Source organism: Aricia agestis, chromosome 11, assembly GCF_905147365.1.
Source record: "Aricia agestis chromosome 11, ilAriAges1.1, whole genome shotgun sequence".
Taxonomy (NCBI): domain Eukaryota; kingdom Metazoa; phylum Arthropoda; class Insecta; order Lepidoptera; family Lycaenidae; genus Aricia; species Aricia agestis.
The window spans coordinates 7,757,484-7,772,144 of record NC_056416.1 but is presented as its reverse complement, the minus strand read 5'-3'; the positions used below and the strand labels follow the sequence as shown (position 1 = coordinate 7,772,144).

The window sequence follows — 14,661 nt, the reverse complement described above, 5'->3', positions numbered from 1 at the left end:
ATTCGTTTACGTGCGGGAACCGCCCATTTTTCCGAGATAAAAAGTATCCTATTGTCCTTTTCCGGGACTCAAAGTATCTCCATACCAAATTTTAGCAACATCGCTTCAGTGGTTTGGGCGTGAAGAGGTAACAGACAGACTCACTTTCGCATTTATAATATTAGTATGGATGGCGTTGGTTTTATAAAATCAGTGCCTAATAAAAAATAATATAAAATATTATTTGACAAGCAAAATTAAAAAATAATGACAATCATAGATGGCTGGCTTACGCACGCGTGTAAAATTTTTATTAGAATATTATTAAACTAAAATAAGCTTGATATTGGAAATAAACATGATAACATCTAAAATAATTGTATTAATATAATGGTGTGATATCAGAGAAATTGTTGCTTCAAAATGGTTTTCGAGTCGATACCCAGAACCGTTCGGATAATTTTATTGGGAGAGCCAGGAGTTGGAAAAACTTCTCTTATTTTATCATTAGTTACTGAAGAATTTACAGAACATGTTCCTCCTAAAGCCGAAGAAATTACAATTCCTGCAGATGTTACTCCAGAACAAGTACCGACAAACATTGTTGATGTCTGCCGTAAGTGAAATTGAGTAATGATTTTTGATTTTTTATTTTTAAATAGCTATATATAATTGTATGTTACAGACTTATTTTAGATATTATTGTATTTATATCATTAGTTTATCATAATATTGTGTTTGTTTTGCAAGGGTCCTGCTCCTTCCATTATTGTTTTTATATGTACCTAATCAATAAATATCAACTAGTATTTGCTTATAATATTATCTGATTTGATTGTTTCGATGTCATAGGGAAGTAATATTCTCCCTATAACTGCAGTAGACAAAACATCTGCATTACATAACTGCATCATAACACCACACAATGTTTTTTATTGAGGAGTTTGAAAGATGTACTAACAGTGGATTTTTTTTTACTAAAGGTTACTCTTGTGGTTTAAAGTTATGTACTACTATTTTATTTAATATGCTTTTAATTCTGTGTTAGCCATAATTTAAAAAATATTTATTTTATAGTTGCTGAACAAACTCCAGAACAAGTTGCAGAAGAAATTGAGAAAGCTCATGTTGTTTGTATAGTATTTTCTGTGGACAAACAAGAAACCTTGAATAAGGTTGCATCTTACTGGTTACCTTTCGTAAGAGACAACAGCCCCGAGGATTACAGAAAGCCCGTAATTCTTGTTGGTAACAAGATTGATTTGATTGACTATTCAGTCATTGATGTAAGTTCTTTCATAGTTTTATTTTTTATTTTTATATTGATGTACCATCAGGAAAATTGATTTCCTAATTGGTTACATTACTTTTGATCAATGCTAGAAAGGTTTATCATTTTATTTGATCAAACATCATTTGAAACATAAACATAAAGTTCATTGAACAGATATTGATTCAAGATTGTTATCTACAGCACACAAGTGCACTTGTTTGCTCACAAAATTCAAAATGTGTGATAACTGATAAGATTACTTCAATTACATCATTTTTAATTACAAAATAAATACAATAATTTATATGTGGGAGAGCCATGCTTCGGTACGAAGGGGCCGGCTCGACCGGAGAAATACCACATTCTCACAGAAAACCGGCGTGAAAAAGCGCTTGCGCTGTGTTTCGCCGAGTGAGTGAGTTTACCGGAGGCCCAATCCCCTACCCTATTCCCTTCCCTACCCTTCCCTGTTCCCTTCCCTTCCCTCCCCTATTACCCTATTCCCTCATAAAAGGCCGGCAACGCACTTGCAGCTCTTCTGATGCTGCAAGTGTCCATGGGCGACAGAAGTTGCTTTCCATCAGGTGACCCGTTAGCTCGTTTGCCCCCATATTTCATAAAAAAAAAAACAAAATGTGTAATACAAAAATCGTAATTTAATTTGGATTTACAGTTTTCTTTTTAATTAATTTTTTCAGAACATTTGGGACATAGCAGAGGAATATCCCGAAGTAGACAGGTGTATTGAATGTTCAGCTAAAACACTCACAAATGTATCGGAAATGTTCTATAATGCACAAAAAGCAGTCTTGCATCCCATCCACCCAATTTACTCTATAGAAGAGCAAGAGGTTTGTTACAATATGATAATAATAATAAATTCTTTATTTGCACACTCAAAAGAAAAGACATAAAAGCACATAAAAGAGACAAAAAAAAACAAAAGAAATAACAATAACAAAAAAAAAGAGTGAAAAAAATTACAAAATTGTGCAAAAGGCGGTCTTACTGCTATAAGCAGTTTCTTACAGACAACCGAAAAAAAAATTAAGTATATAATGATATAAAAAATATAAATATATTATTACATTCATTATTAACAACACAATAGAATAAACTAAATAAACTTTACACAGATATAATAAGACAAAAAAAAAGTATATAAATAAAAGAACCTAACCACCAACAGTTTTATATAGAGAGGTCTAAGACTGGGTTGCACCAACTAACTGTAAATTTAACTTTATTTTTAACTTTAACTACAATGCAAAATGTCAAATCTTTGGTTAAAGTTAAAAATTGACGCCATCAAGACGCCATATTTAACCATAACCATTGAGCTCGACAAGGTTTTAAATGCATGTGGCGAAAAAAGGAACTAACGCTGTCATCATACAAAATCCGCCATTTTTGACAGTTCTCCTTTACCAGCAGCGCCCCCGCCCACGCGCATTTATAACCTTGTTGGATCAGCTGTCATCTGTCAATTCCTCCGGGCAAAGTTAAGGATAAAGTTAAATTTACCTTAACTATAACCATAAATTTTACTTTAACCATGCTTCTGGTGCAACCCAGTCTAAGGGGAATATTAGATTATCATATATATTGGATCCGAGATCATTGAGTCAATGATATTGGATAATGTAATATAGGGGGGTATTACATTATCATTTATATATGATCATTTCTATGATCATATATAGGATCCAATATATATGATCATTTGATCATATCTGCGTATTACATTATCATATTTCATTCATCCTATTTTACGTCATATGTGGTTTCAATAGCCAATGGAGAGCGCTAACGCTGACAGGTATTGACGTCAGGGTTACTAGATCTCATAGAATCGTCATTTTTTATATGGCTTGTTTTTTGTTATTTCAGCAAGATTATCCAAGTATATAATTAGAAAAATAATTACATTACATTATTTGAAACGTATTAACAAACAAGAAATTAAAAACTCTTTTTTATATTAAATAACTGGCAACACCTATTTCTATGACCGTATTGGATCCAATCTCTCAGCAAATGTCAAAAATCTATGATCAAGGATACCCCCCTAGGCCCTAAGTAATATTGTTTTACACGTTTTTGAAATATATTTATAGACTAGTTGTTGCCCGCGACTTCGTCCGCGTTAGTATTAGTAGATCACGTCCCAAGTATTATATTTTATTGTACAAAAATATTCAATGTACAGCATTGACTTTCCTACGATTTTATTATATATAGATGTTCCGCGCGGCTTCGCTTGCGTAATTTAGGAACTTCACGCGACCGTACATTTTTCCGCAAAAAGGGGAGGGAAAGGGATATAGGCTATAGCCTATATCCCTTAACGTGGTCTATTCTTCATGTTTGCCAAATAACATAAAAATTGCTCCAGAAGTTCTTAAGAATCTTAAGATAATAAGCAATTGCATATAATTTTCCCCGTTTTTTCCACATTTTCCTCTATTTCTTCGCTCCTATTAGTCGTAGAATAATAAAATATAACCTAAAGCCTTCCTCGATAAATAGGCTATCTAACACTGAAATAATTTTTCAAATCGGACCAGTAGTTCCTGAGATTAGCGCGTTCAAATAATCCCTTTTAAATAAATTCCCCCCATTTTTTCCACTCTTTCCTCTATTTCCTAGCTTTTATTAGTCTTAGCGTGATAAAATATAGCCTATAACCTTCCTCGATCAATGGGCTATTATCTAACACTGAAAGAATTTTTCAAATCGGACCAGTAGTTCCTGAGATTAGCGCGTTCAAATAATCCCTTTCAAATAATTTCCCCCATTTTTTGCACATTTTTCTGTATTTCTTCGCTCCCATTAGTCTTAGCGTGATAAAATATAGCCTATAGCCTTCCTCGATCAATGAGCTATCTAACACTGAAATAATTTTTCAAATCGGACCAGTAGTTCGTGTAGTAGTTTGACGTGGGAGAGCCATGCTTCGGCACAAATGGGCCGGCTCGACCGGAGAAATACCACGTCCTCACAGAAAACCGGCGTGAAACAGCGCTTGCGCTGTGTTTCGCCGAGTGAGTGAGTTTACTGGAGGCCCAATCCCCTACCCTATTCCTTTCCCTACCCTCCCTTATTCCGTTCCCTTTCCATCCCTACCTTCCCCTATTCCTATTACCCTATTCCCTCCTAAAAGGCCGGCAACGCACCTGCAGCTCTTCTGATGCTGCGAGTGTCCATGGGCGACGGAAGTTGCTTTCCATCAGGTGACCCGTTTGCTCGTTTGCCCCCTTATTTCATTAAAAAAAAAAAGTTCCTGAGATTAGCGCGTTCAAATAAGCCCTTTCAAATAATTTCCCCCCGTTTTTTCCACATTTTCCTCTATTTCTTCGTTTCTATTAGTCTTAGCGTGATAAAATATAGCCTATAGCCTTAGATAAATGATTGGTCTCGCGCGCGCGCTCGACTAGATACCGCGCTGCGAAGAATGCGATAAAATAACAACATTGTTTAGGTCAACGAAATATAATGGGTACAATATTGATGAGAAAACAATACAAAAACAATGGTAGGAAGTTTAACGAAAGTTAAGAATGAGTCATAAAAAAGCAAATGTTAAATTTGTTATTTGCTACTGTATTGTGTACTTACATAAAATATAAACTGTATTTAAGATTTTTATTATAATATGATACTCATAATTCATATTTATTAATATACATTCATGATCCAGGAACTTTGAAAACTTTTTGTTCCGTTGGCGGGATTCGAACCAGCTACCCTAGCTAGAGATTTTAATGCGCTCATCCACTCATCCACTATGTATATATAAAAAATAAGATATAATAAATAAATAAATAAAAATCACAATCTCAGAAAAATTTGGGAATTTTTAGTTTATGGTAATTGGCAACACTGAACATCAAGCGGTACTCTGATCCGAATTTTCAGGTTTATATTATTTTTCTGTGTTTATGACGATTTATATAATATTTACTGACTTTCTTGTTTCTTGTAGTGTTATTATTGCATAGTCTCACTACGCAAATTGGCATTTTGCTACGGACGTAACTTAAAATTTCGAAAATTATCGACACATCTACCTCACCCGGAGCTTGCGGCGCGACTGGCGCGGTTACGCCCGATGAGGCGTATTATTTGTTGCCGCATTTTTCAAGTACTCCGACGGCATCTAGTCGTAGCGCGAGCGTGAGACCAATCATTCGTCTAAGCCTATAGCCTTCCTCGATAAATGGGCTAACACTGAAAGAATTTTTCAAATCGGACCAGTAGTTCCTGAGATTAGCGCGTTCAAACAAACAAACAAACAAACTAACTAACAAACTCTGCAGAATTATAATATTAAGTATAGATTCCGATTTTTTAATGAAATCGGGTATGATATTAAATTGATTAGAGTTTTACCCTGTTACAAATTTCTATTTTGCACAAATCAGTAATTTTATGGTAAATAATATTATGAACAAGTTTTGTAAAAATAAAATTTCTTTTCAGCTTACAGAGAGATGCAAGAGAGCACTTACAAGAATATTTAAGATATGTGATTTGGACGGAGATGGACTGTTAGATGATTATGAGGTCACAATATTTCAGAAAAAGTGTTTTGACACTCCTCTGCATTTACAGGTAGTTTAACACCTCCATTGTGGGTATCACAGACACAATAGATTTTCAATTGTTATGCGGCAGCCAGCTGCCACTTGGGGATTGATGGGTTAAATATGATCATAGCCTATGTTGTACCATCGAAGAAGTTGATTCCTATGCAATTGACAGACCAACGTTATTTGGTCAAATATGTCAATTTAATGTTAATTGTGATCTGTCAGCTGGGTTTGATGTAACGCGACCAAACTACTTAGGTCCCCGATTTGCATAGGAATCAAATTCTCTGATAGTACATACAGTACATATTATAGACTTACTTTGAGATAATAATGTTATATATATATATATATATATATATATATATATATATATATATATATATATATATATATATATATATATATATAGTCTATAATTTGATTCCTATGCAAATCGGGGACCTAAGTAGTTTGGTCGCGTTATTGGAATCTCGGAATTGGCTCCAACGATTTTCATGAAATTTAGTATATAGGGGGTTTCGGGGGCGATAAATCGATCTAGCTAGAAATAATTTTCAGAAAATGTCTTTTTATTCGTGTTTTATCGATAATCGATAAACTAAAAAATATGACTCTTCCCGACATCTATTGGCGAATAATAATACTATTTTGTTAGCAACTAATTGTTTCAACGACCAGCAGATGGCGTTATTAAGTAACACGAAGTCAATGAGTGTTTGCTATACCGAGCAAAGCTCGGTCATCCAGTTACTTTTACTTAATATGAATTGTTCTTGTTTGAAGGTTTTGGACGAAGTGAAATCTGTCATTGCACAAAACATTGCCGGTGGCATTGAGAATGATTGTATAACTATGAAGGGATTTATATTTCTGCACTGCCTTTTCATACAAAGAGGAAGAAATGAAACAACTTGGACAGTTCTCAGAAAGTTTGGATATGATGAAAGCTTAGAGCTAACCCACAGCTACCTTTATGCCACGTAAGATGGTTATTTAATTAATTTTTATGAAACAACATTGTAAATGCCTTTTATTTACAACTAGCGACCCGCCCCCGCGTCGCACGGGTATAAAATATATAGCCACTGAAAAAATGATTAAAATCGATAGCCTACGATCCTTCACGTGGTCTACTTCTTATTTGTGCCAAATAATATAAAAATTGCTCCAGTAGTTCGCGAGTTAAGCCCTTTCAAATAATTTTTCCCGTTTTTTTCCACATTCTCCTATTATTCTTAGCGTGATAAAATATAGCCTTTCTCGATAAATGGACTATCTAACACTGAAAGAATTTTACAAATCAGACCAGTAGTTCCTGAGATTAGCGCGTTCAAGTTAGCCCTTTCAAATAATTTTCCCCGTTTTTTCCACATTTTCCTTTATTTCTTCGCTCCTATTAGTCTTAGCGTGATGAAATATAGCCTATAGCCTTTTAAAGATGAATGGGCTATCTAACACTGAAAGAATCATCAAAATCCGTTGCGTAGTTTTAAAGATTAAAGGGAAAGGGAAGGGATTTGAGGGAAAAAAGAAGCAACTTCGTTTTATAATAATATGTATAGATTGAACCTAAAAGGCCAACCAGGGCCCGATCTAAGGGGGGGCGAGCCGGACATTTGCCCAGAGCGGCAAAAATGAGGGGCGGCAAAATTGACTTACTCCTAACTTCCAACCTAGCCATCCACCACTTAAGTTTGAGAATTTTACCAGCTAACCTACCTTAAGACTGGGTTGCACCAGAGGCGTGGGTAAAGTTAAAGTTATGGTTATAGTTAAGGTAAATTTAACTTTAACTTTACCCTTAACTTTGACCGGAGAAATTGACAGATGACAGCTGATCCAACAAGGTTATACATGCGCGTGGGCGGGGGCGCTGCTGGTAAAGGAGAACTGTCAAAAATTGCGGTTTTTGTATGATGACAGCGTTAGTTCCTTTTTTCGCCACATGCATTTAAAACCTTGTCAAGCTCTATGGTTATAGTTAAATATGGCGTCTTGACGGCGTCCATTTTTAACTTTACCCAAAGATTTGACATTTTGCACTGGTGTCAAAGTTAAAGTTAAAGTTAGTTGGTGCAATCCAGTCTTAGTTTGGTAGTGGAAATATTTGAGTATTTTACTTAAGTATTCCTCCCATTTTCCCCCAACAAATATGTTTCCTGTATGTAAAGGGCGGCGAAAATGATCTTTGCCGGGAGCGGCTAAATGTCTAGATCAGGCCCTGAGGCCAACTTGCACAGGTCAGAGCTGCTTCTGTTTTTAAGCTCAGCCGACGCGAACGTCCGGCGTTGCAGACGTTCCCGCTTTGCAGTCGCTTTGGTCGTGTGGGTTTGGCCGAAGCTTATCTTACAATTTGAATTTCAGTATAAGGGTACCGGCGGGGTGTACTTCAGAACTCTCATACAAAGGCCAGCAATTTCTCACTCAGATTTTTGAGAAGTATGACAGAGACAAAGATGGCATGCTGAATCCTAATGAATTAAAGAATGTTTTCTCCTGTTGTCCTCGTATACCTTGGCATAATTTGCGATATACTGTACCAACAAATGAGAAGGTAATAAAATTTATTCATATTTAGTTTCAAAACACGTAAATTATTTAATTCTATTTTGACATTATTAAGTTTAAACTTTCCTTTCTATTTTCAGGGGTTTTTAACCTTGCAAGGTTGGATGTGTCGTTGGACTTTGATGACTTTATTAGATTTACAAAATACAAGTGCCTATTTAGCATACTTGGGATTCAATTTCCTTGAAAATGATACTCAAAAATCAGCATTTCATAGTAAGTATATTAAAGTGTTGACAACAAGAAACACTCAAAATATTCTCTACAGATATCAAGAACGTTTTTTGTTTATGTTACAGTTACCCGGGATAAGAAAATTGATATTGCTAAGAAGCAATCTAGCCGCACTGTGTACCAGTGTCACGTGATTGGACCCAGGGGCTGTGGAAAAACTTCTATTTGTAGAAGTTTCCTGGGTATTGCCCATAAGGTAGGCCGTAGGCATTGCCAATCCTTATAACCTTATCAATTTATTTTTTCAATGTGCTCATAGCAAGAAAAGAGCTTAGTGGATGTTTGCAACTTCAGTGCGATTTCCACATAGTGACTGCTTCTATACTCACAAGTCACACAATATTTTTTTTTTTAGAAAATTAAGTCGCACGCACACGAGCGCGGCGACAGCGCTGACGAGGCGTGCATCAGCAGCGTGAACGTGTACGGACAGGAGCGGTACCTCGTGCTGCGCGAGGTGGGCGTGGCTCGCGTGTCCGACCCCCTGCAGCCCGCCGAGGTCAACTGCGACGTCGCATGCCTGCTCTACGACGTTGCCAACCCGCGCTCCTTCGAATACATAGCCAGGATATACATTGTGAGTATCACAATACTCTTTTTCTAACACATTCAGTGCCACTGACTCTCCCGGAGTCCGGCGTAAAATCTCTGCTGGTTGCTAAAATAATTGATTGAATTATTGCAAGTATTGAAGAAGTTACTGAGCTTAAGTATTTCTTTCAGAAATATTTCGCCGAAAGTCATATCCCTGTTTTAATCGTGGGCACGAAGGGTGAAGCCCTGATAACGAGACAGGAGTACATCCTGCAGCCCGAAGTGTTCTGCAGCAAGTACCAGCTACTCCCACCGCAGATTTTCAACATCAGGGAAAATAAACAGGACATATTTGTCAAGTTAGCGACTATGGCAGCTTTTCCGTAAGTAAATAAGTTATATGCCAGCTGTGCAAGAACAGGTTACTCTCTTACTAATAAAAATATTTACATAATGAAAAACCATAAAATATCTCATCGTCCCATATTATTTAAAACTTCATATTATGACGGTTGACGACATCAGATCTTGAATAGTTTCCCTGCATTAATATTTTTATCGGTAAGGGAGTTATAGTATGGGAGCCCTAGAACAAATGACTCCTCCTCCTCCTCACAAAAATGTGCTTGATAGTAATATAGCAAATTTTTGTGAGGAGTTTCATTTTGATACGACGAACAACATTTTTATCTGCGTAAAATCTTGAAAGTGGTAGCTAACAGAAATAGAAAGGATTTCATACTTTGACTTGATGGTCCTAAAATATGGATTGTTCTATTCGTAGGACAATGTTACTCTTAACCGATTCAATGCGGCGCACCTTTTTGAAGACTTTCAGTCGTGGCGGCATACAATTTTCCCGTGACACGTGAGCCGTGTCATACGCCATAGAAATAGATGACACGGCTACCGTGTCATCCGCCACGTTCAAAAAGCTTTATGGTTTTTTTTGGTTTTTACGCTTGTATTAACTTGATTTATTTAGTTGAGCCCAAACCATTGTTGTTGACGGAAGGCTACGTCTTTTTGAGTTAATTTCGAGTAGTTTTACTAAGTGTAAACCTGACAATGGCAGGTAAGCGATTTTTTTATTCAGATGTTGCAAACCTTTTGTAGGTTTGAAAGTTAGAAAAATGAGTACCCTATATTAAATAGATCTGGGTTTCCAAAGTAAATAAATTTAAAGAAGTTCATTGCTAAGTTTTTTTAACCGACTTCCAAAAAAGAGGAGGCGTGTTCAACGATTACTCCGCCGTTTGTGAACCGATTTTCAAAATTTTTCTTTTGTTGTATGGGGTATTTGTTCCGATTGATCCGGTTCCTACTAAAAAAGGAGACAGCACCTACTTTTTTCAATTCACAGAATATCCAGAGAGGAAGCCTATAAGCTAGTTTTACGTAGAAAATTTTGACGGTTTTGTTCGGAGTAGAACCTTCTTAAGTGTAATTTGAGGGAGATACAATGGCTTTTTAAATGACACGGCTCACGTGTCATACGCCACACGTTAAAAACCCATAAGACGCGGCTGCCGTATAATCCGCAATGAATGCACCTTTTAAAAAAGGTTGGCGGCCCCTACTTTTTTTCAAATCACAGAATATTCAAAGGCGAAGCCTATAGGCTTGTTCTACGTGGAAAATTAATATGAGTTTGTTCAGACTAGAACCTTCTAAAGCGTAATTTGAGGGAGATACAATCGTTTTTCAAATGACACGGCTCCCTTGTCATACGCCACACGTTAAAAACGCGTATGACACGGCTCCCGTGTCATCCGCACTGAATCGGTTAAATTATATAACTATTAACCTATCAATATACAAAAAATCAGCTTGTTAGGGTTCCGTTTTAGGGGTCGATAGTCAACGAAGTTTTGTTGATGAAAAAAATTTGTTCTAGGGCTCCCGTACTATTAGACTGGATTGCACCAACTAACTTTAACTTTAACTTTGACTACAGTGCAAAATGTCAAATCTTTGGGTAAAGTTAAAAATGGACGCCATCAAAACGCCATATTTAACCATAACCATAGAGCTCGACAAGGTTATAAATGCATGTGGCGAAAAAGGAACTTACACTGTCATCATACAAAAATTAAATTTACCTTAAGACTGGGTTGCACCAGAAGCGTGGGTAAAGTTAAAGTTATGGTTATAGTTAAGGTAAATTTAACTTTAACTTTACCCTTAACTTTGCCCGGAGAAATTGACAGATGACAGCTGATCCAACAAGGTTATACATGCGCGTGGGCGGGGGCGCTGCTGGTAAAGGAGAACTGTCAAAAATTGCGGTTTTTGTATGATGGCAGCGTTAGTTCCTTTTTTCGCCACATGCATTTAAAACCTTGTCGAGCTCTATGGTTATAGTTAAATATGGCGTCTTGATGGCGTCCATTTTTAACTTTACCCAAAGATTTGACATTTTGCACTGTAGTCAAAGTTAAAGTTAGTTGGTGCAATCCAGTCTAAATATAACCATAAATTTAACTTTAACTTTACCCACGCCTCTGGTGTAACCCAGTCTTAGTGTTCAGCTTGTTCTTACCCGACTTGCATTTCACATTAATCCTGTATTTATTTAAAGTGCTAATAAAATAATTGCAAATGACTCAGATATGATTTTTGAGTGTCTGAGGTTTTTCTTTTCAGGGTAATATAGAAACTTGCAATTATGTATAACAAGGTTGACCTTGTTTTATTCTGAAATTGAAGCAATTATTACTAACCTTTGTACAATTAAATTCTAATCAACATTGCCAAATTTTCTAATTGAAACTGTTTAGGAATAGTTTTTTTCATGAAAATACTAAATTAATATAAATTAAGCAAAAATCTGGCAGTGCTGATCTTAACTTGTATCATGTTATAATGTGTTAGGTATTGGCAATTTATTTACACAGTTATTTTAATTATGTGTTGATCAGTCAATTTCAAGCTGCTTGGATTTTGTTCAGCAAGCACAGGTAAAACTTACTTTTATGAGCAGGTCTAATAAATATTATTTTTAGTTTTTCCTCGGTAGATAGTCAATATAGTCTAAAGTCATGGCTAATAAACTTGTAGATATCAGTTTTATATTTATTCTAAAATCTGACGCTCTTATTACACTTTAAGCGCCAGTCCACACGGCGCGTTGCTTCAACGCAGCGCTGCCGTTTGACGTATAGCCGGCCACACGGGCGCTGCGTCATAGCAGTTACTTATTATTGTTACGAAGCAGTCTTAACGTCAACACCCCCCTTGTTTTGGGGGCTGCTCTCCGTCGCAGCGCGCCGTGTGAACAGAATCACTTTGGTTATTTGTATGTAAAACAACGCAACGGCGGCCCTGCGTCTACGCAACGTTGACGCAACGCGCCGTGTGGACTAGCTCTACTCAATTAAAGAAGTTTTAGTGATTTCAAATTCTAGCAATAAACTTAAGTATTTTATCAAACAATGTACTAAAACAAACTTGTTTTCAGACACCTGAAGCAATTCGCAAGCTTTGCCGGGGAGAACTCGTCGTGGTGGAAGGCCGGCATCGGCGTCGCCGCCGCTACTATCATGGGGCTAGTTCTCATCAAGATGCTTAATTTTCAAAAATGGTAGCCGACAGATTCATGGAGTGCAGTTCTCTTTTACACTGCCGCCATCACGTAGAGACAAAATTAATTTACATTAGTATTTATTCTTTACAAATTAACTTAATGTACAGTAAATCAGAGTCGTCTAACTCAAGACTAACAACCAAAGATTCTGATAAGAGTATTATTTATTTTCAGTTGTAAATAAAGTGTTTGAATAAGGCATATTTATTTTTGTTAAAACCCGATTAACTTTATTAAAATTTAAGTGATAAATGGCCTTTGAAAAAACACTGAAGAAAAATAGTGAAGTAATATAATTATTTAAAGAAAACAATATTGCTCTGTGTGGCTAAAATGGTCACATTTAGCAATTCCTCTCAATCAATTCAGCAAATGAATTGTCAAAACTGTCAAACTGACAAATTATGTAAAATCAGTACAAAAATACAGAAATGAATTGCAAGGAGCCATAAATAAAAAGAAGAAGAAGAAGAAATGAATTGCAAGCAGAGTTGCATTTTGCGATTTTAGAAAAATGAATCATGTCATGAGTCATATCATGATTCTTCAAAGCGACCATTTTAGCCCGGCAGCCATGGAGGTATTATACTATTGGAGGGAGCCTTATATTTTGACAGTTGATAATGTTACTATTTCTAACTAACGATGCAGTAAGTTGAGTGAAAGAGAAAGCTCATATCGGTGTGTAAACCTCAAAAGCCTGTAATGTTATGTCCGACCCAGTAGAACATAACAAAGGAATCGGTCTGCATATTTCATGTTTGAAAAGTGCTAATAAAAGTGTTTAGTGAACGTTAAATGCAATATCTTGTTGGGTTTTGTGGTTCCGCTAAATAATAAACCATAAAAACGGCCAAGGAATGCTTCAAACACGTGGATTTAACTTGTCATACGTAAGTTTTCAACAACGTTTTATGGGCTTATCAATCGGTATTTTTGTAAGCTAAAAAGAAAATTTATAAGTTTAATAATCCCTTAATCATGCTGTTTATGGCATTAGTGATAAAAATGTCACATCAAGTAACAATTTGGCTACAAATATGGCATAGATTTTTACGTGTGCTTTAGGGATGCACCTTGCTTGAAGTATATATTTATATCGATAAAAATATTGTCATGGACTAAATTATGCTTTTTTTTCAGCTGGCCGATTCTGTATCGTACATTTGTGAGTTAATAACAGAATCGGCCAGCTGGATTTGAAAATGCTTCAAAATAGACGACGAACAGAAATATTTAGACGCAAGTTTCATGCAAGTTTTTAATCCTTCTCCCTTATGAAGGCATCACAATATTGGGATAATTAATCATTTCAAACGTAAGAAACAATGATTTTATTGAAATAAAAAAGTTCTAACGGAGAGTAAAATGATCAACAGCTCTTACACCTCCCCCCTGTAAGTAGTCAAATCGTTACTTGGATTTACTTTTTGAAAATTTATCCTGGCATTACTCTTTTTTAATAAATACCAGACACAATAGATATTCAGTTGTTATGCGGCACCTGGGTTCCGCTTGGGGCTTGGTGGGTTAAGTATGGAAAACATACATAAAGCATATTGCCCCGTAAACAATATTATATATACAGTATATCTTTTATAGTATTAAGTACATTTAATGACACTAAACCAACTATTTTTTTAGGTTTTTGGAATGCTAGAGTTCAATATGATGGTGATGAAGGAGAGACCTATAATGAAGATAATATTATTTTTAAGTTTAGATTATAACCGAGTATTCTGATGGTGAGATGGAGTGAGGAGGGATGGTTTAAGTGAAGAAAATTTTCGAGGCATATTAAGGTTAGCTAAAGTTTATATTTTTATAATATGAATTTAAGTATTCAATACTCATATACTCGCAGTTAAGCATTAATTGTGGATCAACCCACA

General features: G+C 35.9%; 1 protein-coding gene across 2 annotated transcripts; it reads left to right on the top strand.

Moving 5' to 3' along the window:
- Window positions 1-267: 267 nt before the first annotated feature.
- On the top strand, window positions 268-12,987 carry LOC121732019 (mitochondrial Rho GTPase). 2 transcript variants are annotated; one of them, XM_042121760.1, is made up of 12 exons: window positions 268-595; window positions 1,057-1,265; window positions 1,951-2,103; window positions 5,735-5,866; window positions 6,631-6,827; window positions 8,212-8,401; window positions 8,496-8,631; window positions 8,715-8,845; window positions 9,005-9,226; window positions 9,373-9,566; window positions 12,105-12,143; window positions 12,644-12,987. In XM_042121760.1, the coding sequence occupies exons 1-12, from the start codon at window positions 403-405 to the stop codon at window positions 12,768-12,770; spliced, it is 1,923 nt and encodes a 640-aa protein (XP_041977694.1). In that variant the 5' UTR covers window positions 268-402; the 3' UTR covers window positions 12,771-12,987. The 2 variants fall into 2 exon arrangements, with proteins under 2 accessions (XP_041977694.1, XP_041977695.1); XM_042121761.1 differs by lacking the exon at window positions 12,105-12,143.
- Window positions 12,988-14,661: the final 1,674 nt, after the last annotated feature.

What these genes read in the sequence shown, in the direction of transcription:
- LOC121732019 (XM_042121760.1), top strand. Translation starts at nt 403, where the DNA reads ATGGTTTTCGAGTCGATACCCAGAACCGTTCGGATAATTTTATTGGGA. An exon ending in ACATAGCCAGGATATACATT is followed by an intron (nt 9,227 to 9,372) that starts GTGAGTATCACA and finishes TATTTCTTTCAG; the next exon opens with AAATATTTCGCCGAAAGTCA. An exon ending in GCGACTATGGCAGCTTTTCC is followed by an intron (nt 9,567 to 12,104) that starts GTAAGTAAATAA and finishes TGTGTTGATCAG; the next exon opens with TCAATTTCAAGCTGCTTGGA.